Source organism: Pteronotus mesoamericanus, unplaced genomic scaffold (assembly GCF_021234165.1).
Source record: "Pteronotus mesoamericanus isolate MK-2021 breed Mesoamerican mustached bat unplaced genomic scaffold, CSHL_Meso_final scaffold_533, whole genome shotgun sequence".
NCBI classification, from domain to species: Eukaryota; Metazoa; Chordata; class Mammalia; order Chiroptera; family Mormoopidae; genus Pteronotus; species Pteronotus mesoamericanus.
Genome location: NW_026555320.1, coordinates 6,227,854 through 6,251,961, shown reverse-complemented (window position 1 = coordinate 6,251,961; position 24,108 = coordinate 6,227,854). Strand labels below are relative to the sequence as shown.

At 63.1% G+C, this 24,108-nt stretch overlaps 1 protein-coding gene across 6 annotated transcripts in view; it reads left to right on the top strand.

The window, feature by feature from the left end:
• The window catches only part of ITPR1 (inositol 1,4,5-trisphosphate receptor type 1), a 223,293-nt gene that overhangs the window by 191,940 nt on the left and 7,245 nt on the right, over positions 1-24,108 (top strand). For all 6 annotated transcript variants that reach the window (XM_054594640.1, XM_054594639.1, XM_054594637.1 and 3 more), the window contains 7 exons: positions 1,932-2,107; positions 4,640-4,804; positions 7,152-7,347; positions 9,141-9,233; positions 10,277-10,416; positions 10,882-11,047; positions 13,566-13,726. In XM_054594640.1, coding sequence (XP_054450615.1) covers positions 1,932-2,107; positions 4,640-4,804; positions 7,152-7,347; positions 9,141-9,233; positions 10,277-10,416; positions 10,882-11,047; positions 13,566-13,726 — 1,097 coding nt within the window. The remainder of the gene's footprint in view (positions 1-1,931; positions 2,108-4,639; positions 4,805-7,151; positions 7,348-9,140; positions 9,234-10,276; positions 10,417-10,881; positions 11,048-13,565; positions 13,727-24,108) is intronic.

The window sequence follows — 24,108 nt, the reverse complement described above, 5'->3', positions numbered from 1 at the left end:
GTTCCCAGCTGCCCTCTCTGTTATACCTGAAATCGGAAACAAGGCAAGCGTCCCTTCGTTCATCGCGGGACAGGCAAACAAACTGCGGGCGGTGCATGCTGTTGAGTAGCCCTCGGCAGGAGAAAGAACAAAACACCCAGACACACGATGCCCCAAAGGAATCTTTAAAAACTGCAAAGAGAAAGGATTAAAAAAGACTACCCACTGGTTATTTTCTCCATTTTTATGGAATTCTGTACGAGGCAAAGCTACCGTGATAGGAAGCAGTCAGTGGCTGCCTGGAGGGGTGGGGGCGGGGGTGGGGCACGCCCTCCTCACGGGAGGCCTTTTGGGCGATAAAAAGGTCCCGCGTCCTGCTTCTGTCAGCAGTGACGTGCCGCCACCTGCGGTGAGTCCGTGACTGTGGCAACTGCCCAGGCGCATCTCACTGCGCCCCGACATGGATAACGGGCTCTGCCCTTGGTCAGCCTTATGGGGTGCTCAGGGGCCGTGGACGTGTGAGGGCCTGCGGAGCCTCGGGCAAGGTCTGCCCCTGAGACACAGTGTCCGCTAGAGCAGCGGCTCCCAACCCCTCCTCTCACGGCGCGCACAGACCGAGGACCGGACTGCAGTTCTGTGGCGCCCAAACACGTGTATTTTTGCCAGTCTGACAAAAAAAAAAAAAAAATAGGTGTAATTTTGATTCACGCTCACCAGATGCTACTGTTGTGTTGGCTGCTGTCGTTTTTCTCCTTGACGATCTAAGGGAAAAGAGGTCAGGTCCTGGACTCCATAGTCAGGTGGCGCGTGATTTACAACTTCTGGCAGCCTGCCGCTGAGAGTCACTGTCCTGGAGGAAGGCGGCGGCGATCGGGCCGACCACGTAGGGTGGCAGAGAGGGTCGGACACGCGGTTGGCAACGTAAAGGGCTCGCACGACACCTCGCCGTTGCTGAGCTCCCGGAAGTGAGACGCGTGCCTCGGTGCCCGCTTCCTGGGCACCTGAAGAGCTGCTGCTGCCTCTTTGCACCTGTTTCTAGTCCGGGCTCCCTGTGGAGGAGGCCAGGGCAGCGGGGTGGCCCGGCGTGGGGAGCGGGGCTTCGCGGGGGAGCGGGTCCTGGAGGTGCGCCTCCCTGGACCAGGCAGCCGCCGGCTCAGGAGGAGCTGTCACCTGCAGCCCGGCACTGCAGAGAGGGACACTCCCTTATGTAAGCGGCCTCGATCACCACACGCTGCTTGTTTACATCTGAAGGAGACTCAAGAAGTGACGGCATTTGAAACGGGTGGTTTTTAATGAGCGTTTTACAGAACTGTATTTTTAGCCACGTTGGCTCATGTTACATAACCAGGCCGTCTCGTGGGACACTCTAAATAGAACTTGCAATAGCGGGAGATGACAAAAAACTGGGATCACCTCTGACTGCGAGGATAATCGGATTGTAGGATGGTGTTGGCGATGCGGAAGTTGCCTCTGCCCCCCCCAACCCCCGAACCTGATCCAGGCGGGGGCTGCGCTTCGCCTTACACGCTCCTAAGGGACAGTAGACGCTGAGGGTTCCACTTGGCCTTCCCTGAGAGCGAAGCAGGGCACATGTCTGAGTGTGACACGTGATGGCTGCCTATCAGGTGCCAAGGGAGCATTAGGAAATAGTGTCCTGTATGGGTGAGCAGGGGACATGGAGAACTAAGAGAAGGAAGGAGCCCCAGGCACAGAGCAGGCAGGGATAGGGGAGGCTTCCCGGAAGAGGTGACCGCTGAGCTCCTCCCTGCGGTGGCCAGGAAAGGGAGAGGACTGTCCCAGGCAGGCGGAGCAGGCATGCAGGCAAGCCCACAGAGGGGCTGGTTATGTCCAGGGCTGAGGATTGGAGACGAGAGTTGGGACAGATGGGGCTGGAGAGGCCATGGGGGAACGCGCGCCGGCGGCCCCGTCCGTGACCCCACCTGTCTCCGCAGGGACGCTGGAGCCGCACTGGTCGGGGCTGCTGTGGACAGCCCTGCTCGTCTCGCTGGCCATCGTCATCGCGCTGCCCAAGCCCCACGGCATCCGGGCCTTCATCGCGTCCACCATCCTCCGGCTGATCTTCTCCGTCGGGCTGCAGCCCACGCTGTTCCTCCTGGGAGCCTTCAACGTAAGCGCGCCGCCTCCAGGCCCGGCCTCCGTGGCGCGGGGCGCGGGGCGGGGGCGCCCTCCCCCCGGTCCCCCAAGCCTCGGCCGGAGCTTGCAGTGCAGCAAGTCTCGCTTGGGTCGCCTATGGAAACAGCAGTGCAGGCGGAGCCACCACGGCCGGGGGGCCCTTTGTGGGCGCGGCGGCCTCATCTTCCCAGGAGTTCGGCGGGGAGAGCCGAGCGGCTGAGGCTTACGTCGGTGTGGCAAATCTGGTCACAGGTTTGCTGGGGCCAGCGGTTCTGGCCCGCAAGTCCAGTGATGAGCTAGGACCACAGCACCCCCTTCTGTGAGGGCCCACGGAACAGGAGAGGCAGGAGGAGTGTTCACACGGGGAGGGGGCAGGTCGCACGCTTGGAGAGACTCGGTGATTTCAGAGTCGGCGGACGTTGGGAATTGCTGTTTCAGGACAGTTGGAGGGTAGACGCCAAGGGCACGAAGGGAGAATCCTTAGGAAGCGGAGGGTATTCAGGGGGCAGAGGCGGCGAGGACCTCAGGGGATGGCGGCCCCCGCCAAGCTGGCGGGGGGCTCAGGGGAGGTGGCGGGCGGCTGTGCCCTGATGAAGGGAAGGGCGCCGGGACGTGCGGGACCTGGCCCTGCGCAGCAGCCCGGCCTGTGGCCTTCCTCCCCCGTCCCCGTTTCCATCGCTGTCCCAAGCGGTCCCCTAGGTGGGAAAGTGGGCGGCCCGTCTGTGCCCGTGCGGGAAATGCTGGGAAGGTGCGTATTGCGGGATTTCTCGGACTGCAGCGTGCCGGCACGGGGCCCGCGTCTCCAAGACAGGGCAGCGGTGTGGTGGTGTTCCCCAGACTGATCGGCCCGCGCGTTTCCTAAAGTGTCGTTTGGAATGAGTGTTGCACGTGTTCCAGCGGGGACAGGGTCTTCCCGGTAGCGGGAAATGATTCGAGTGTTTTTGAGCAAAAAAAAAAAGGAATTTGTGAAGGTGCACTCCTGAGAAAACGCCTTTGCAGGTGGCGTGTCACGCGGGTGCAGCGGAAGGGCTGGGGCGGGGGACCGTGGGGGCGCCGGTGGCGCTGCAGATGAGGGGTGGCAGGGGGGCGAGCCTGCCTCTCGGGCGCAGTGTGGAACCGTCGGAAGGTGCGGTACCAGAGGGCAGAGGGGAGAGGGCGCGCGGGGGGGGGGGCGGTCCGGGCCTCGCCCCCGAGCGGCGGGCGCCTGGCTGGGTCCTTTTCTGCAGGCACAGGGGGTGTCGCCGTCTTGATCGAGGGACAAAGGTGGCAACTGCAACTCCAGAGTTGCCGTTGTGGGCGGCTGGGAACCGAAAGCAGCCAGATGAAATGGAGCCACGCAAAGGCTTCGTTTTCAGGGTGGAAACACTTAAATTGTTGACTTGGGGGGCCTGAGGTGACGGGGCAAGCTACGGTGTTGACTGTGGTCCTTGGAAATGAACGAGGAGAGTGACAAAGATACGCCAGGGTAGGAACAGGGACTGTGCCGGCATCGCCGGCAGTGGGACAAAGCTACTGCAGAACGAGACACAGAATAAACGGAGCAACAGCAGGGAGATCTCCCAGCGGCCCAGAGGCTGTCTTCTGGGGGCTCCTTCGCTCTTCGGGGTGCCTGGCCTCTCCCCTTTAACGTGGGCCAGTTCGGCAAAGACTCAAGTCAGACAGCAAATGACCACTTAAAACAACGTTAGCGTGGGGGCGGGGGGGGGGTGGCAGGGCCAGCTCCCCGGGCCCCTCCAGGTCGGCGCCGGTGGCCCTGGGAGGCTCCGTGCTGGGCCGACAGGTTCACGCTCGCGCCCTCTCGGGTTCAAGGTCGGGGAAGGAACAGAACTGTCTCCTGCTGCAGTCCCGGGATGACCTCCGGGGGTTTCACTGGCTCCAGGGGGCCCCGTTTCTGCCCCTGAGCCAGCCCGCACTGCCAGCCGGTGTGAGAACTGAGTGGCTGCGATGGAGCTCCCCCCGCCCCCACGCCCTGGACCACGGGCTGATTCAGGGAAAGGGGGGGCTGTTTCCAGAAGAGGATGCAGGGGGGAGAGCTCACCCTGGAGCCCCCTCCATTTTTACCCCGAGGAAGTTTTCCCTTTCCCTGTGAAATTGGGAGCCGAGGGTGTGAGGCGGGACTGCCTGCTCCTCGCTGAATTTCAGCCCGGTCGGCCCGCAGCGCAGCACAGACCCAGCCAGCACCTTCAGCCACGCCGATCACAGGGCAGGGGGCGGCGAGGTGGCTTCTGTGTTTGACTAACTCATCCAAGAAGGTTAGAAATGATTCACATCTCGTTCTGAAAATTGTAATTTCAGTATGTGTTAATTTTGTTTCTGTCGCACACAAGTGCCGCCGTGGCACGTGAAGTCATTTGACTGCTCTGTAACTTCTCATGTACCTGAAAAGCAAAGTGATGAAATGACTTAGCTCTGCACCACGGTCCGTGGCGGGTTCGGTGGGCCCTGGGTGCGCCGCTGGCCTGCGCCTGCCCGGAGAGGCTGGACTGTTGAGCAGGCGCGCTTACGCGGCTGGCTGTCTCGTTCCCAGGTCTGCAACAAAATCATCTTCCTCATGAGCTTCGTGGGCAACTGCGGGACCTTCACCCGGGGCTACCGGGCCATGATCCTGGACGTGGAGTTCCTGTACCACCTGCTGTACCTGCTGATCTGCGCCATGGGGCTGTTCGTCCACGAGTTCTTCTACAGCCTGCTGGTGAGCGCCGGGCCCGGGAGCCGGTGCGGGAAGCGAGGAGGGCCCCGTGCCCCACCTCCCGCCTCTCCCCGCCCTCTCAGACCCCTCCTGTGAGTGGTGGCGGCAGCAACGCCTGGTCTAACAGGGCAGTCGCCCCTGCCCACGGCGTTGGCGGGGCCGCAGGAGCCTCCAGGGCGCAGGCCCGCCGCCAGGAGCACAGCGGCCGGGGCACGTGGCGCGAGAGCAGCGCAGACCTCGGCCTTTTCCTGGCAGCCGGCACCTGCGGCGCGCGCTTCTGTCTTTGTCGTCACGGGCGCCCTCCCCCACCCACACCCACAGGAGTCTCCACCGGGTTGGCGGGGTAGCTCCCGCCTCCGCCGGGGCCTTGGGTTCGCGCCCCCGTTTTCACGCAGCTCTGGCTAGACTTGGGGGGTTTAGGCAGAGGGGCCCCGGATACGCTTGAGATGGCCCCTCTGCGGCCCCCTTGGTCGCTGTGCTGGAAGCCCTCAGGGCTCTGGGTCTGTCCTCAGCCTGCTGGTCTCCTGCAGCCCTGTCCTGGGTTGGGCTTGGGTTGGCGTGGCAGGGAGACGTCAGTCTGCAGTCCAGCCAAGCCCCGTCCCCCGCGGCAGGAGGCGGAGCCTGGTGGGCAGTCGGCCCGGGCGCTGCTGAGGGGCCTCGGGGGCCAGGAGGGCCCCTGCGGGCGACGCCGTCTCCCCCGGGGAGAGTTGGGCGTCCCCTGCAGCCGAGTTCGTTTCCTTTTCTGTCCGCGCACGTGTCCTCCTCCAGGTCGTTTGCAATGCCGGCAGTGCCGGCGCCGGGTGACACCAGCCGGCACCGCCGCCGCCCACGCGGGCCTCCCCGTCCTGCAGCCGAGGTGCTGCCCGGCGCTCAGTGCTCACTGGGAGCGCCTTTGGAAGCCTGCTCCCCAGCTGCCTCTGAGGCACGTGACATCGGCGCAGCGCGGGGAGGTGACGCCGGGGCCCCGCCCCAGCCGCCGTCCCCGCGCCGGGACCTGGCACCCCCGCCACAGCCCCCCACATTGCTCCCGGGTCCGGCCCTCCCCCAGCGAGTGCCCCCGGGGCTCAGCTTGCCCTTAGAGAACTGCAGAATCCAACTCGGCGGGGGCTGGACGCCCCTCGTGGGCGCCCTGGGGTTTTCTGGGCTACCTGGGCCTTCGCTCGTCTGCGAGCGGAAGGGCATGTTCCTGTTGGTGTCAAAGGCGGTGGCGGCAGTGGGCTTGGACCACGGCTTTACAGATGAGGGCACCGAGGTCTGCAGGGGTAGCCTCCGGGGCCCTAGGAACCTCCCACAATGAACAAAAAGCGGAGTCGGGATTCAGACCCTCGTCCCCTGACTCGCTCGGCTGTGCCCAAAGCCACTTTGGGGCAGAGGCACCTTCAGGCCCAGTGGGAACACGGGCCAGGTCAAAACGAGCCCCCACCCCCCGGCCCGAGAACCACCCCGTAGCACCCCCTCCAGTCCCTCTGTGCCACCCCTTCAGCCAGGCATCGGAGAGCCCCCGGAAGCCTGCCGTTGGTCCCCCACCTGTAAGGATCCACGGCGACCCTCCATCGCTCATGAAGCCACCTCCTTGCAAAGAGCGGGTCCCGGGCAGAGGGCAGACCCAGGTGTGAGCCCGCTGTGTCCTTGGGGCCACTGTCCCCATGAGGGCAGAGGAAGGCTTAGGCTTCCTGGTGTCCCTGCCACGAGGTATCAGTGTGGCCTTGGCCTGGTGTCTTTATCAGGAAATTAGTGATAATTACTATTTATCACATACTTACTCAGCACAAAATTGTGACCGTGTGCTAAGCACTGCGTACGTATCCTTAGTCCTCGCCGCAACTCGCTGTCCTACATTCTGCAGAGGAGGGCGCTGGCCTCCGAGGTCAAGGGGCACTGGTCGCGGCAGGCAGCGGAGCTCGGCCGCCGTCCAACTCCGAGGTCCTTGCTGCCTGCCCCGCCCCTGCCCCCAGGAAGCAGAGCTCCCGAAGGCGAGCACAGGGCTCTTGGACCGACCCACAGGGCGGCCCGTGGGGACGCCCAGTGAATGCTCCCCAAGGGGATGCACGCCCAGACCTCCTCACCCCTCTTGTTCCCCAAATGCACCGGCTCCGCCCTGCGCCTTCCCTATTCCCAGGCCTCTTCTCCGAACACGTGCCCCAAAGCTGCCCCTGTTTCCCCTGCTTCCTTGGCCAGGCATCCTCGCCGCTAGCATCTCGTTTTTCACCGTGAAGACAGGCATGTGGGAAGTGGCAGGGTATAGGGCAAGGCTTCTGGGCTCCAGTTTTCCTTACGGGGCATCGGGGAGCCTCTGATAGAGGGGCGTGTTCAAGTCGCCCCATCATCTCCCTGTTGTCTGCTTTGGAAGCTTTTCGATCTGGTGTACAGAGAAGAGACCCTGCTGAATGTCATCAAGAGCGTCACCCGCAACGGCCGGTCCATCATCTTGACGGCGGTGCTGGCTCTGATCCTGGTGTACCTGTTCTCCATCGTTGGCTACCTCTTCTTCAAGGATGACTTCATCTTGGAAGTGGACCGGCTGCCCAATGACACAGCTCTGCCAGGTGGGTTGGGATCTTGCGCGGGGAGGAAGTTTCCGGATGAACGGAACTGAAGGCAACGCCGCCATGAGCGACGTAGGCGTCTCCCAAGGGATGAGCTTTGAATACAGGCTTAGGTCTCGTTTTATTGAAGGGGTGGTGTGAGCTGGGTGGGCCAAAAAGTGTGGTCTTTTTTCTATAAAATAAGACACATTTTTTCATTTTCACCAATAACTTCATTGATTTGGACATTTGAGTATGTCGACTGTCCCCCATGTGGTAAAACATTGATTGTTCTCAACTAACGTCTCGATTTGATTGCTATCAACTTCACCTGGTCTGTGCAACCGTGGAGCATCATCCAGCAAGAAATCTCTGGCACGAAACTTTGCAAACCACTTTTAACATGTTCAGTCAGTCACAGCACCTTCTCCACATGCTTGCACAAATCTTTTTTTGCATTTTTACCTTTCTCAGAATAATGAAGCATAATATGCTGAAAATGTTGCTTATTTTCTCCCATCTTCAATATTAAAGAGACTACACCAAAATTCACCAGTTTTGATGTTTTTCAAATGCATGCTAATATGACAGCTGACACAGCACAGTCTAACAAAATTGTTCTGAGAGAAGTTAGAAAACTATGCGCTACTAGAGCCATCTTACGGGGAAAGCGAACGGACTTTTTGGCTGGCCCAGTATGTCAGATGCTGAGTGTGAATGTCCGGCTGCGGCACTGAATTTGTTCACTGCAGCCACATTTTAAAATAGCACAACTTTCTCAGGAAACAGCCTGACTATGTATATATTGAAAGCACAGGCATAGGCAGCCCTCTGGCTTAGGAAACCTGTGCCCAGGGACCTCCCCGAAGGGAGAGCTTGGCGCCTGCGTGCAGGGCCGGCGGGGACGGAAGAGCGCTCGCTGCCGCGGGAGACTGGAAGCGTCTGAGCTGCAGAGTGTGCTTGTTGGAGAAGGGCCGCCCCGGGGCCCTGCAGGTGTGAGGCATCTTTAGAGACCCACAGATACAGTGGGAAATTGCAGAATAGCTACAGTAGGGTCATGTATGGGGTTTTCTTGTGTGTGACAGTTTTTTGTTTTGTTTTTTTGTAAATTAAGAAGTTGACAGCTCTTAAAATATGGAAGAATATACTTCAAACTGCCAGCAGTGGCCGGCTCTGGCCTTGCTTGCTCTGTGCACGGTTAGCAGTGAGCTTGTGTTAATTTATATACAGAGGAGATTTCCGGTTCTGAGAATGGAAAAGGCATGATTACATCCTTGAGTGGCACCCAAGGGCTCTTCCCCTTCAATTAAAGCACTTGAAACTATTAGGTGAAATACTACCGATTTTCATCAGGTAGCCAGGCACCTGCATCCAAGGAACCAGCTAGAGTGGTTGAGACTCAGCCAGGTGGCCTTTGCCCCTCCCACATGCTGCGTAGCACCGCAGCCTCCATGTTGACACAAAATGACATTTACTGGAACCATCTCGATCTGGACTGCACCGGTCTGACCTTGGACTCACGCTCGTGCCCGCTGGCGGTTCTGGTGCAGGCTTGGCGTGAGCCGGGCAGGAGCCTGCCTGCCCGGTCGTGTTCATCAGTTTCAGCTGCCTGTCTTTGAGGCTGGAGAGGTGCTGTTTAAGCGCGAGGTTCCTCGTGAGCCTCCAGGAACTGGCACTCCTGGCTCCTCTCCCATCCAGATCACCGAGCGAAAGTGTGAATTGCATCTCTGCTTGGAATGTATGTGCAGGAGCGTAGGGTAACCATCTGCCGCGAGACTGTGCCTCACAAAATGTCCTTCTCCCCCCCACCCCAGAGAGCCCCGAGAGTCTGGCGAGCGAGCTCCTCTACTCCGACGTGTGTCGAGTAGGGACCGGGGAGAACTGCTCCGCCGCCGCGCCCAGAGAAGGTAGGACCGCGCGGCCCGGAGCCCCACGTCAGTGCCGGGGCCCTCCAGAGGCGAGGCCCGGCAAAGGGGAAGGCTTGGGGGGCGGAGGGAGACGGAGAGACAAGGAGTCTCTATGGGAAGAGAAGATCGGCTTCGCTGATTCCGCCAGGATTCCCTGAGAGTCCACTGCTGGCCGGGGACGGGGCTGTCCTCTAAGATGCAATAATAATGAAGAGGGGGGTGGAGGCGGGGGGTTACTTGAGAGCTGCTAAGTGCCGGGAATGAGGACGGAATACAGAAGGTAGGCACCAACCTAACCGTGCAGTAGGAGTATTCCCACGGAGGTGACAGCTGCGCCCAACGGCCCCGCTGCAGCCGCAGGGTGGGGCGGGGGGCAGGCATCGCAGGGGGAGGGAACAGGCGTGGAGGCAGCCTAACCCTGCAGCGGCGTTAGGGAGACGCGGATTCGGAGGAAGAAGAGTAGCAAGAAAGGAAAGCAGAGAGGCTGACAGCGGGCCAGATCGTGAAGGGTCTTGCATGTCAGGCTGAGGAGGTGACTGGAGGTTCTTGAAAGGGAAGCAATAGGAGGAGATAACCCGTCTTTGCAAGACCACTCTCGCAGCAGCTGGGGAAAAGAGCGAAGGTAGCAGGGCACCGAGGGAGGAAACCAGGGACAGAGCACAGCCTCCAGAGTGAAGTGGCCTGCCCGGAAAACCTGCAGCAGCCTGCTGCTGGGCAGGGCCCTCACGACACCGCCGGCGAGAGCCTGGTCCGGCGGCCACACCCTCAGGGGGACAGAGGGGCCCGTGGCTCGGAGTATCAGCAGCTTCTCTAAGGCCTGACGCCTGTTCAGAGCTGGGACCCGAGTTTAAAATCCAAAAAGGACAGGCCATGTTTCACAGTTCGTGGTGGGAAGGGCAGTTCTAACGTGGCTCGGGACACGCGCAGGGGGTAGCGATAAAAACAGTCGCCCCAGATGACTTGGGCTTTTTAGAAGCAGAGGGTGACACCTGCCGCCTTCTTCTCGTTCTCTCTTGTCCCCGTCCCGCGACTTGCACTGGCAGAGCCACTTCCCGCCGATGAGACGGAGCAGGACCAAGAGCACACGTGCGAGACGCTGCTGATGTGCATCGTCACCGTGCTGAGCCATGGGCTGCGGAGCGGGGGCGGCGTGGGCGACGTGCTCAGGAAGCCGTCCAAAGAGGTGGCTGCGTCCCCAGGGAGGCCGCTGGGCGGTGGGCGGGGGCGCAGACCGAAGCCACCCAAGCAGCCCAGGGGGGCTTCTGGGGGCTCCTTTCCTCTCTGTTCAACACACGGACGCCGTGTGAGGGAACCAGTCCCCCAGTCACTTCAGTGACCATTTCTGAGGGTGGGGTCTGGCCCACCGGGCCGCACTGCCACACCCCTCAGCTCTCCGCCCATGCAGATGGGTCCCCGGGCACAGGAGAATTCACAGTTGAGACGCAGGGTGCAGAGAGATGGGCAGTGGCCCTTCCAGTTTGACACCCGAGGCGGCTGCTGGCCGACGGCGGGCATCGGTGGGGGGCGTGCCCAGTGTCAAAACGGGGCACCTGCCTTGGGTGCGCGGAGCCCTCCCTGCCGCCTGGACTCTGCAGACCAGAGGTGGTGGGGGCAGAGGGGGCCCGCTGACCGAGACGCCTCGTTCCAGGAGCCCCTCTTTGCCGCTCGCGTCATCTACGACCTGCTGTTCTTCTTCATGGTCATCATCATTGTCCTGAACCTCATCTTTGGGGTCATCATTGACACCTTCGCAGACCTGAGGAGCGAGAAGCAGAAGAAAGAGGAAATCTTGAAGACCACGTGCTTCATCTGCGGTGAGTGCGGCGGGCTCGCTGGGGGCCCCTCCTGCCTGCTCGCCGCCAGGACGCGGCTGGAGCGGCGGGGCCGGCGAGCCGTGAGGAGCGGGGCTTTGGGGACCGGACGTGTGATCGCGCATCGCTTGAAATGGGTGCACCGCGGGGTCTTTTTGTCATTGGGGCACCGACCGTCCCTTACCCTGAAGTGAGTGGAATGGGGCCTTTCCTTTCGGCTCCAGCCCGCGATGGTTTCACTGCTGATGACGCAGATGTCAGACGTCACGTGTGAAGTGCATGTGGGGGAGTTCGGGGCAGGGCTCTGCGTGAGCTTCTGCCACCGACTAGCCTGTCACCTTGCTTTAGTCACTTCACGTCTCTGACCCTGGGCTGCTCTTCTGTGACGTGGGCACAGTGACGTGAACTTGCCTGACGACAGCGGGGCTGGGGAGAGCTGGGCTGTGCGCCCCCCTCGGCGGGGACCCGCACAGCGCAGGCGACGGGCAGCGAACGTCCCTGCGGGAGAGGCGCACGGACTCCCGGAAAGCCGCCCTCCCAGCGGCAGGGCGCGCGGGCTCGTCGCGCGGGCCCTGGGAGCCGGGGAGCCGTGTCTGCGCCGTCCGTGGCACGCTTCCTGAGTCCCTGCGCTTCCTGCCAGGACGCACGCTCAAAAGTGAGGGTTTTCCTCCCTGCAAAATCTTTGAAAGCATTTTGTTTGACGTAATTTCCTGAGTTCCAGGCAAGTCGTAAGAATAGCACAAAGAGTTTCTATATACTGTTCACCCAAGTTCCCCAAATAGTAATAGTTTACCTCATTTGCTGTATTCTCTCTCCCTCGCGCGCGAGCACACACACAGTCCTTCTGAAGCGCCGGGGGGAGACGCTGACACAACTCCCCCTTGGCCCTAAATACTTCGTTGTGTCGCTGCTCAAGGCGAGAGCCTTGTCCCGTGGGCCCGCCGTGAGGCCGTCCGCGCGGGAGCACCCCCAGATGAGGGCTGTTTTCCGCAGACCCAGCTGCATTTCGCCTTCCAGCCCAGCAAGGCCTTCACGCCGGTGGCAGTCCCCAGGCTGTGCGCTGCGCCCGGCCGCCCCGCCTCTGCAGCCTCAGTGGCCTCTGCTGGCGCTTCTGAGGAAGGCAGGTCGGCGGTCGGGGGGGCTGCCCCGCCCTGGGTGCCCGACGCGTCCCCGGTGAGACTGAGGCCCCGCATTGCTGTGGGAAGTTCCCAGAGGCGGGCGTCCTGGCCTCCCCTCGAGGGCACAGACCGGCTCCTAACTGGGCGCCTCTCCTCGGCTTCCTTGGTGGGGGTGACTGAGTTTCCTTCCCCACCAGAGAGTTACTATTTTTCTCTTTGCAGTTAAGGACGGAGTCACGGGGAGACACTTTGACTGAAAATATCTTGTTCCCCAAAGGAAGCTCGACCCTGCCAGCTCCAGCACCCTGTGCTGATGGCTGCCTGGATCGGCCCTCACGTTGGGCACCAAAGGATGGCTCCTGATTTTATTATTCTTGTACAATTTCTCTGGCTTTTTATTGTAAGAAATACCTTCCTCTCCTCTGATTCAGTGGATCATGCTCCTGTGCTGCCGGGGCCCGTGCGACACTCCGGTGGCCCCAGATTTGCGCCCTGCGAGCCCCTGCGGGCTGCTGCTGGCGTGGGACGTCGCCGTCGTTTTCTGTGCACCTCCTCACCTTTTTTAACACCTTTTTAAAACGAGAAAATCCAGGCTCAAGCTCCCCTGTGCCTTCCCGACCTAGCCTGCCGTCAGCAGGGGGCCCGAGGAGCCTTGAGCCGCTCTAGTGGCGAGTGGCCTGTAGAAGCCGAGATCTGGGGCAAGGAACGCTCGTTCCTGGCGGCTTGTGAGGGCGTGGGTTTAGAGGGTCTGTGTGTGTGTGTGCGTGTGAATACACGTGTGCGCACGTCTATGCACAGACATCTGTATCCAGCTCTCGGCATAAAAGGGATGGGTTCGCACCGGAACCTCGCGCGCCGGTTCGGCATCCCGGCATTCGCTCTGCTGCTCCCTTCCCACACCGGGGCCCCCTTCCCCGGCAGCCAGGACCCGGGCTCGGCGACCCACCTCGGTTGCCTGTGTACCTGCGCAGCCCGAGGCGTCACAGAAGCCCGTTTCAGAATTGCTCGCCGAGCCCTCTGCGAACATGAGCTTAGCAGCTAGAGCTCAGGCTGTGCCCAAAGTTCTCTTGGTCCTCATTCTGTCGCCTCCAAACCCTTTAACCTGCCTGCACGTGGGCATTTACCTGGGCGAGGGCACCTGCCATCCCCCGGCTGCCTGCTGGGCATGAGTGTCACCTGAGCGCTCCTGAGGGGAGCGGCAGGCTGGCTCTCCGCCTGACAGGGCCCCCCAGGCACCTGGAGACCAAAAAGCGACTGACGAGCGGCAGAGGTGGGGCCCAGCCCGGCGGGCGCCTGCTGCGCCCTCCGTGACCGCCTCTCAGGCCGGCGGGCCACCCCCGTACAGACGGCACGGGGCCCGTGCGGGGCCGCTCACCGGGGCCCGGGCTGTCCTCTCTCTGCAGGCTTAGAAAGAGACAAGTTTGACAACAAGACGGTCACCTTTGAAGAGCACATCAAGGAGGAACACAACATGTGGCACTACCTGTGCTTCATCGTCCTGGTGAAGGTCAAGGACTCCACGGAGTACACGGGGCCTGAGAGCTACGTGGCGGAGATGATCAAGGTGAGCGCGCTGCCGGGGGCGGGGGCGGGGGCGGGGGCGGGGGCAGGGGCGGGCAGGCGGTGGAGCAGCAGCCTCTGCCGTGCGCTGAGCCCTCGCGGGCCCTGCCCTCCAGGCCTTGTGCGTCCCCTCGAGGGACCTTCAGAAGCAGCATGCGGGTGGTCCCGTCCTCGTTGTAAAGGAGGAAATGCAGGGGTTCGGAGAGCAGCGCGCGGCCCCGGGGCTGGGCTGTAACGAGCTCGCCCTCCGTGGCCTGGCATCCTCCCTGGGCCCGACCTCTCTTCCTGGCAACGGACGGGTTGGTCAGTTTGGTGGTTTGATGGTTCGGTGGTTCAGTTGGTGGTTTTTTGCCTTAAATAAAACCTGGTTTCTGAGGGGTGACTTTAGAAAACGACCACCCAGTACAGTCCAGCACGCTCGGTTCATGGTTTGGACCCGCCCGCCCGGCCGTGCCGGGGCACGCTGTGCTGGCCATCCGGGGTGGATCACATGACGCAGGACTTGGGGTCCCTGGGAGGGGGGCGCTGTTCTCGAGCAGGGCTCCTTGGCGGCAGCACGCGTGCACCGGGGGGCCCGGGACAGCGGTCCCTTCATACCTGCGGCTTCTGAACACCGTTGAAGGGTCGCTGGGGGTGGAGACAAGGCTAAGAACCGGACCCTGGGGGTAGAAGCCCACAGTCAGAGCCCAGCCCTGCCCCTTCCTGGCTACGTGACCCAGGGCACGCCGCGGGCTTCCTGACCTCAGTCACCGCCTGCCACCGGGTTAGCAGCGCCTCACACGTCCACTGGGTGGTAGGAAAGGGATGGGCCTGCGGGCGCCAGGGGCGCGGACACCCTAGGAGGGAGGGTCCGCAGGCCCGCGCAGGCAGACAAGTGGAGCAGCCAGCGCGGAAGCACAGGGCACACTGACACCAGCGCCCTTCCCGTACTCCGGGCCGTGCAAGGCACCTGTGGCTGCCGCCAAAGAAGGAAAGTCGGAACAGTGGGCATCGTGGCTCCACCAGTTCCTGCTGTGGGAAATTCCTGTTCTTACTCCTAAGTTTCATGGTTTGAAGCCTCCTTAAACCCTGAGGCAGGGCAGGGATGGCTCTTTCTGCGTGGAACCGGTCACAGATGGCGACTCCCGTGCACATTCAGGCCTCCCATCCCGCGTCCTCCCCAGGGCAGGGGCTTCTGGCGAGGGGGGGGCCCCGGGTTCTGGGTTAGCGTCTCTCTTGGTTACACTGGGACCGCCGGCCCGTCTGTCCCTGGACTGCAGGCGGCGCTGTGAACAGCCTGGCCCCTGGGGAGCCCAGCCTTCCCCAGGACGCCCAGTGCCTGACAGGCCCGGCCAGGGCTGTCCTTCCCGAGAGAGGCACCCACGGAGGGGCCCCGCTTCGCGCTGGCAGCGCAGAGCAGCGGGGCACGCCCCGGGTGCCCTGTCCCCAAGGGCGCTGGCGTTTCAGGGCTCCATGTCGCGTTTTGGTGGCAGGTAGCCCGTGTCTTACGCACACCTTTGTGAACCCTGAACTGCAGTGAGATGTCCGCGGTGACACAGTGCTCCGTGCCCTCTTGTAAGTCATTTCGGCCCGCCTGGCTCCCCTCCAGCGCCGGCCCAGGCGAGAATTCGTGCGAGCCTGTGGCGGTGACCTGATGGGCCACGGCGAGCGGGCGGGAAGTCCCTGCGTGTGGGGCAGAAGCTTCACCCAGCCGGCAGGCTGTGAGGGAGCAGACGCCGGGAGCCCGGCCCTCTGCAGCAGACGGGCGTGCTGAGGAGAGAGCCGGCCCTTAATGTGAAAAGCAGACTAAGTGACTCTTGAAAGTTAGAAAGCCAAGAAGCGTTAAGAGGGGAGGCTCATAAAAACCAGGCGAGAACCTAAGTGCAAGGGATCTGTTTAGCTCAGGACACAGATCTCACATCCGCACCTGCGAGCTGTGCCTTGTTGGCATGGCCACGTGGTCAGCGGTGGCTTTGGTGGCGGATGGGAGGCTCCTCACCAGGTGGCAGGCTCTCCCAATGTCTCAGGTGCTCTGGCTCATCCCCCAGGACGGCCAGGGAGCTGACCGGTGGGCACAGTAACCGGGCAGGCCCTGCTCCCACGGTGGCCCGAGGGGCCCGGAGGCGGCGCCGTCCCCGGGGGGGTCTGGGGATGACCAGCGCGGTGGTGGTTGGTCGGCACCCGCTGATGTAGGCGCGGGGCTGCGCGACCCCTCGGCACCCCTGCTGGGGCCCTGGAGGCAGCTCTGCTGCCATCTCGCAGACGGGACCCTACCGCCCAGGGCGGTCACCCGCAGGAAGTGCTGGAGCTAAGCTTCACACCCAGGCCTGCGGAGCCCGGCGCACGCCGGCTCCTCGTCCCGGCTGCCCTGCGCCTCTCCGACCCCCCCCTTGCCCCCCAGGGCCGATGGGCCCACCCTCAGCAGAGGGGAGGAGCGTGGGAACAGGAAGGGCTCCTCAGGAATGCGGGGGAGGGCGTGTTCCGTGGGGTGCAGTTCTCCCAGCTGCCGCCAGTGCCTCCACTCAGCACTCACCTCAAGGGCTGTGCTCTCGCTTACACTTGGAACAGAGGGACAGTGCCTTGGTGGCCTCATCTGGGAGGGTGCGGTGTCTGAGTTAAAGGGGAAAGACAGTTCACGAGAACCACAGCCAGACTTGGGCGTCCTCGCCCAGGTGACTCATGTGGATGGGAGTCTGTCCCGCCCCCGACGGTGCAGCACGAGCGCGACCAGCCCCCCATCCCGCAGCCTGGGGCTGACCTCCTCACGGGTGGCGGGCAGTGGGCGGCTTGCGCTCCCTCTCCATCCCCCCCACACACACCCCCCCACACACACACAGTTCCATTGCGGGTCTCCCAGCGTGGGCCAGCTGGCATTAATTAGGTCACCTGACCTCTCCAGAAACTAGTTGTCGAGGGACATGAAAGCAGAGGCACTCTTCCAGAGCACAGTGGTCGCCGTGGCGGCCCACGGGGTCCTCCCTTTCTCGTGGGAGGGCAGGTCCAGGAGACCAGCTTCCCGGAAAACGCTTTGCTGAGACCCCTCATCAGGAAAGCCTTTTGCCTGCACTCGCCCCCGCCCCGGGGGCTGGGGCGGGGGGCGGGTTTTGAGCACATGAACCACCAGCAAACCGTTGCCTGAGGGCACAGGGTAGGGCACCTCGGGCCTCTTACCTCGCTTATCTGTCTCCGATAAGGCAGACTCACAGCTGGGAAGCAGTGTGTGAACCAGGGGCAAGGTCACCGTGGGCGCTCAAGTCTGCGCGGTTGACCTCCTGTTTAAAAGGGGAGCTGGTCCAGGCCTGGCGCTTTCCCTGAGCTGCGCGAGAGCCTGGGGCCGTCCAGGCTGCAGACAGTGCTTTCCAAAGCGAGGACAGCGGCTCTCTGCCTTGGGAGCACGTGTGAAGGGGCGAGAGGGGCAACTTGGGACCGTCACAGAGACCCAGAGCGACGTGGGGGTCACAGTTGATAGCAGGGAGGCCCTGGACGTGTGCAGGGAGGGAAGGGGCGTGGCAGAGGCGACAGGAGAATGAACAGAAGCGTTCACACAGCCACTACGGCCTCTCAGGTCAGGACACAAGAACTGGAGGCCACGGCAGACAGGACTTCGGGGCGCAGGAGAGCAGGGCAGCGGGGCGCAGTCCGCAGGGCGTCCACCCAGCTCTCCTCCACCCAGCTCTCCTCCACCCCTCCTCCGCCCGGCCGCCTGCCTGCATCCCCCCACGCCGGACCAGCAGGGCCTGGCTGGGAGGCCATCGTGGAAATCCTCTGCGTCCGGGCAGACGTGCGGCAGTGAGCAGGGCTTTGCCTGCAGTTCCCGCAGGGACAGCTCCCCGTGTTCCCAGGAAGGAGGGTCGAGCTTTCATCGGCTCTCCTGCCTACCCTGGGAGGCCACGCCATAGTCACAGTGTCCCTGTAGCTCCGAAAGCCCTTCTCTGTGAGCGAGGACACAGCCCGGCTGCCCTCTGACACGACTCCCAGAATGCTTCTGAAGTTGGCCGGCACCGGGGCAGAGTTCAAGAGCAGGCGCGCGGGAGGGTGAGAAGGGGTCTGGCCCAGTTTCTCGGCGGCTGGAAACAGCGTGTCGGCGCCGCCAGCCTGGCCTCCCAGCCAGCGGGTGTGCTCCCGCCCCACCCTGTGCACTTGAGCTTGGGTCTGCGTCAGTGGCAGCTGCACAGAGCAGCTGCCAAGCCCGAGCCCCCCCTCCCCCGCCCAGGCCCCCCGCACACTCTGCCCTCTGGTCTGGAAGGTATGAGGTCACCCGCCTGCTGCACCCTGCGCAGGCGGCCTCCTTTATCACGCGGCACTCGGCCCGCGCCCTCAGCTCTCCGGTTACCCCAAGTCTGACCCGCGTGGGGGATGGGCTAGGCACTGTCACCACGAGTGGATCACAGCCATGATCTGCCTGAAGGGAGCTGACCCCACAACGGCGCAGGGCACGCCCGCAGCCCCCACGCGTGGCCCCCGAGCCCGTGCACGACACCTGTGCTGCAGGTGAAGGTGGGGCTCGCGCCCGACAGTCCCCCACTGAGTCCCCACCGCGTCTCGGGACGAGGTTGGCGCTTGCTGCGTGCGCACGGGAGACGGTGGCACATCACCCGCCCCGCCCCCCGCCCCCAGGCCCCCTGTGGCCCCGAGGCCTCGACACCGTCGGTCCCTCTTCACTGTCAGCAGGGGCCAGGTCGCCCAGAGCCAGGCCACGGTGCCCCAGGCGACTGAGCGGTGTGGGGCCGGCCTGGACAGAAACGCTGTCAGCCGGACGGCGCCGGGTCCTCGTCGAGCGCCCACGGCCAGGACTCTGGCGGCCCTGCCTCTTCAGAGCGGAGCCCGCCTGCATGTCCCTCGGGAACGCGAGCACGAGGGAAGCCGTTGGTTTTAGCCGGAGTCGTTGGCATCACAGCCACTCAGGCGGACGAGCCCTCGGTGCCTCCTTGCAGCACCGCAGCGCCCCCCGCAGAACACCAGGAGCTGGGCCCCGGGGCCTCGGGTGCCGTCGCTGGCTCTGCGTCCACAAAGCCACTCTCCCCAGGCTGGTTGGCGCTCAGGGGCCTGAGAGGGCCCGTGCCCGGGGCAGGGGCGCGGGCGTGGGAGGGAGACCTGTGGGAAGAGGCCGGGGCGCCTTCAGGGTCCGAGTCCGGGGCGGTCCGTCCCAGGGGGCTGGGAAGGGACTGACGAATCAGAGCAAGAGGTCAAGCTGTGGACCCTTCTCGCAGCCCCCGTCACGCCAGTGTCGTGTTGGGGGCCTTCCCCTCAACTCTTACTGAGGTTGTACGGATGGTGACAAAGGTGACATCTTCCTGTCACACAGGTGGCCTCGGCAGGGCTGACCTTCAGTAAAGCCATTTTGGTCAAAAAGATGTTTTCCAACACACAGACCCACGGGTGATGGACCCTGTTTGGCGGGATGTTGTGTGTGCGGAGCGCTTGGTAGGGAGCAGACGTGTGCGTGTGTGAACACGCGTGTGTTCAACGATGAAGGCCAAGGGTTTTCCCCTGAACCAAGGATGAAGGACTTCCAACAGCTGTTTAAATAGGCTTAAGCAAACAAACAAAAATTATAAAGGTAGTAAGAGCTCAAAGTTTAAAACTTGTAAGATCAAGAAAGGCATAGAACAAACCAGTAGAAATGGCTAAAGTACCATAAACAGCCTTGGGGGGCGTTCGGTCGGTCTCCTGGCCCAGTGACGGCACAGGGGAAGTTGCCTCACCCTGGCCGCGAGCCAGCTGACGGGAGGGCGGGTGGTGACGGGTCCTTATCAGGGATCTCCAGGGCCCGCCCTTGGCCCCTCAGGTCACCAGCCCCACCTTCCCCTTCTCTGTGACCTCTGCGACCTTCGCCGCCTCCCCCGGCAGCCAGGACGTACCTGTCTCCTTCTCACGGCCCCAGAGGGCCCAGGAGTCCGTCCCCTGGTCCCAGGGGACTTGGGCACTGGCCTTGTGTTTCATCAGACCTGGGCGCAGCCCTCCCTGCGGCCTGGTGGCCCTGTGACAGGCATCGCCCAAGAGCAGCTAGTTGTTCCCGAGCCCGGGGAGGGCGCGTGGCCCCTAGCGCGTATGCGGATTATACAGCGTGGCCAGTTCGGGTCCGGGCATCCCGAGCTCACGGAAACAGACATCCTGACACCCACGCTGGGGAGCAGCTGTGCCGCACATAAAGTAATCTAGAAGCTGGCCGTACAGGACTCAGCGCCCAGGCGGCAGGCTGCCCCCAGGCCGGCTCTGTCACCAGGCCGGTGGCACGGACCTGGCGCTTCGGCACAACGCTTGCCACGCCGCGGCCTCTCTCACAGCTGTCTGACCCCGAAGGAAATGGGCCCAGGCGAGCCGCTGGCTCCTTCCCCGTTCCCCATCCCCCAGACACGGTGGGTGCCGGACAGGAACCCTCGGCACCTGACTCTGGCCCGCCGTCCCTCCCGCAGACATCGAAGCGACTGAGCTGTGGGGGCGTTGGGTCGCCGTGCTTTGGAGCAGGAAACACTGCGTCCTAGACTTCGGGGCTGGCCAGTTGGTTCCAGGTGTGGGATCAGTTCTTTTAATTACTGGACTATTTTTTACAGCAGTTGCAGGTCTAGGTTAGAGTGAGGGGTTCCCATGCTCTCCTTCCCCCCATTTCCATATTAACTCTTTGTATTAACACCCCTGCAGTAGCTGAGGAGGCAGCGCAGGTACATTATTACCAACTGAAGGCCACCGTTTACCTTCCGGTTCGCGCTTGGTGGTGAAAGCACAGGGCAGCATTACAGCCGCAGGGGGCCCGCGCCCCGGCCCTGGGAACCCTCGGCCCCGGGCCTCACCACCGCCCCCACCCCGATCTGTGGGCGGCGTCCATGGGCAGCGCGATCGCTGTCGCCACGCCTCGCCCGGAGCAGGGGCACCGGGCTGGGCCCCCCTTCGCTGTGATGGTAGAAAGGGGGCTCAGAAGGCTGCTCTGCCTCGGCAGCGCGAACAGTCGCCCAAACTCACACAGGGGCACGTGGCTTACGGTCTGTCTTCTCCCTGCGTCTGAGATGCGAGAGGTTGCCTCAGCCCCTCCCCTGCCTCCTCAAGGCCCTTTCTGGGGGGCTGGACCCACGGGGAGGCCAAGAATCTGTCTCCAGCCCCCTCCCCCGCCCCCGCACTCCTGTCGCCTAAGTGTCCCCAGGCATTCCGGAAAAATCCACTTTGTCATCTTGCTTGGTGAGATAAGTAGAAATGCAGTTGCCATTTGAGTTGAAAGGACAGAGTTTGCCTTCTGGAATTTTCCCAGGGGGGATTCTGAAGGGCAGAGGGGCAGTAGGTCCATTCTTCCCCATCCCTCTCCTTTCCGGACACTTTACCCTCACCCCTCCCCGTCCCGCCGCCACCCCCCCACCCCCCACCACAGAAACTCTCTGTTCTCTAGTCCAGCCATGGGAGGGCACCGGATTCAGCCATGAGTGTTTGCTGTTTACACGGTAAACAGAACGCTGCCCCCGAGACTGCTGTCTGAGTCCGGACTGATCACCTGGGTCCTCTTTCTCAGAACAGCCTCTGCAGTTGAACCTGGGAAGAAAACCCCGCTTCTCAGAATGATTAGCATTTGCATCACACAGTCCAACTTCCTCTCCTCCTCCTCCTCCTCCTCCTCCTCCTCTGCCTCCTCCTCTGCCTCCTCCTCTGCCTCGCACGCTGCACGCCGAGGCTCCCTCCCTCCCTCTTTCCAGTCAAGGACACTTGAAGAGGTCAGTGCCGCCCCCGTGTCTAAGCCTGCAGTGTTTGCCCTTGCAGGGACTTTTCCCACTCTACCTAGAAAAGAACTAACCAGAACTGTAGACTTGTGGTCAGCCGCTTCCGGCTGTGGCTGCTGTCCCTGCGCGCGCCGATGAGGAAGCCGCTGTGCAGGGAACGGCTGGAGGGCAAGGGCAGGGCAGGCAGACAGTGCCTAATGTCATCGGTATGCGAGCTGCCAGCCGCCAAGAGCCAGGAGCGCGGGGACAGGCGGAGGGGCGGCTCAGGCCCTGGGGACACATGCGGCCCCCAGCTGCTCTGGAACGGGCCGCCGCCGCCCCCACCCTCCCAACCCCCAGATGAGTTCGCGTGTAAACAGAGTGTCCCCGTTGAACATGACTTTCTCAGAAATACGGTGGGAGCCAAGACACAGGCGTTTTTGATCTTGAATAGACATGAAGGCAGGGTCCTGCGAACCCTCGCAGACCCGCAGACGATGGCTGGCTGGCGGGGAGCCGGGGTGACGGGCACCCTGGGTCCTTCAGCCTGAAACAGGCTGGCGTGGGTGTCAGTCTGGGCCGAGCAGACAGACGGTGGATGCGGCGGTCTCGGGCCGCCCCTGCGCCCGGCCCTGGGTGGTCTCCCCGTGCTGGCCGGGAGGTTTGGGCTCCATGCAGGCCCGCGTGGAGGCAGAGGGGACAGCCTGGCCGGAATGGCTCGTTAACCTAAACTACCGGGTGCTCCTTGGGCATTTGAGATCTGACTTCATAGCCCAGAGTGACTGATTATCATACCGGCGACACCCAGGGCCTGGGGTTGGGTCCCTGCTCCCCGGCTCGAGGCGCACGTAGTCAGTGCCCCTGCAGCTGCACTGGTTTGTGTGGTTTGGGGTGAGCGCCCTCCGCCCCCGCCAGCCCTTCAGTTCGGTGTTTAGTTGGAGGAAGGCAAGGAAAGGAGCCGTGGGCGGCCTCTAGGCCGGGAAGCGCTGAAGGAAGGGAGGGGGGTGGCTGAGGATCGGGCCAGTGGCCCCAAATGGCCGCAGAGGCACGCAGGACATTTCTTTAGAAGCTTGTGTTTTATCTTTAAAATGGGATTCCATGTCAGGCATCTTTTCCGTTGAATCCAAGAATCCTTTCCCGCGTCTACTGTGGACTCTGGTGGGCATCGTAAGCGGCAGCAGCATCCTTTCCCCAGGCCCCCGCTGTGGCACCCTGCCTGTGGAAGCACAGGTGGAAGTAAACAGGGTGGGCGTGGGTCCCCTGAGCGCCGAGGCCAGGGCGCGGGTGCCCGTAGCAGAGCCCTCAGGCCGTGGGCCCGTGCCGCAGGCTCGGGGGGCCCCCCAGTCCGGAGGTAGGGCTGCAGGGCCTGCCCACCAGCACTGGCCTGGCACTGAGGCGCCCGGGGCGGGGCCTGGGCCTGGGCCTGGGCCTGCTCCGCCTCCGCCCTCAGCACAGAGCCCTGTGCAGGGCCCAGGGACAGTCCCTGCTCCGTCGGCGGGCGGATGGAGCCTGTGCGTTCCGCGTTTGCCCGGAGGCCTTCCTGACGTCCTCGCTTGGGAGCCCAGAGAGCGCAAGGTGCGGCGGGGGGGGGGCGCTGAAGGAGGCGGGGCTCTGCCGCAGGAAACCCTCCCTCGGCTTGTAGCCCGTGCCCACTCGCTGTCGGAATGAGGGACAGACACTGCCCTGACCGTAAGCTCCGGGCAGGCCCTGGGCCCGCATTCCGCACTCTCCTGGAGGCCCCGCTACCCTGCACGCTGCTTGCAGACCTGTGTTTTCTATTTTTACAGAAGGTTTGCTGAGCGCGTGAGCGTTCGGGGGCTCTGAGGGCCAGGTATCGGGTGAATTCTGCCATTTCAGGCGGCTCGTTAGCGTGCCGGGGGTAATCGGCCTCTGGCGAGTCCCAGCCACTGGCTGGGGCAGTGAGCGGTCACCCTCTCCACAGATCAGCCCCTTCTGTCTCTCCCTGCGCCACCCCCACCCGGCCACATCCAGGCCATCCACTCGGGCGCGTCTGTCCCATCAGGGCCCCGTGCCCGCTGGGCACCCCCCCACCCAAGGAACCCCACCGTCTGAGCCACCCCGCCCCGCCCCGCGGGCTCTTGTCTCCGCGTGCAGCGTCTCCTCGCTGAGCCCGCCCCGCTCGGTGCCCACAGTACCATCTTGTCCTCTGTGGCCGAGGGCTGACCGCCCCTCGGCGCAGGCCTCCAGGAAGGGGACCCGGCCAGGCCATCCCTGGCATCACCACTCACGCCGACCCTCCTCTCCCCGCACCGCGGGACCGTGTGCCCGCCTGGGTCCCTCCTTAGTCTCCTCTCCTTAACGGAAGTGCAGGCGCTTCGAGGGCTGAGGACTCCCAGCTACTTACCCCCGAAACGGCGCCTGGGACGCAGTGGCTGCTGCGTGCGGCACCTGCTGTGCCCGTTGCCCCAAGCACGCAGTGCCCCTAGGGTGTTTGGGAGATGTGTTACATTTCCTTATATATTTTCTTGTAAGAAAGCTAACAGTGCTTATACTCCGATTTAAATATAAAGAACTAAAATACCTCCCGCCTCTCGGAAGAGAACTGAGCTGGGGAAGAGGCCACCGTTGGGTGGGGGGTGGGGGGACTCAGCCTTGAGCCACGTGGGTGCCCGGCAGTGAGCCCATCGGCAGGTGAGCGGCAGGCTTCACTTCCCGCGGGGGGCGGGGGGGCTGCCTGGGCCTTTCTTGCACCGACTGGCGGCCC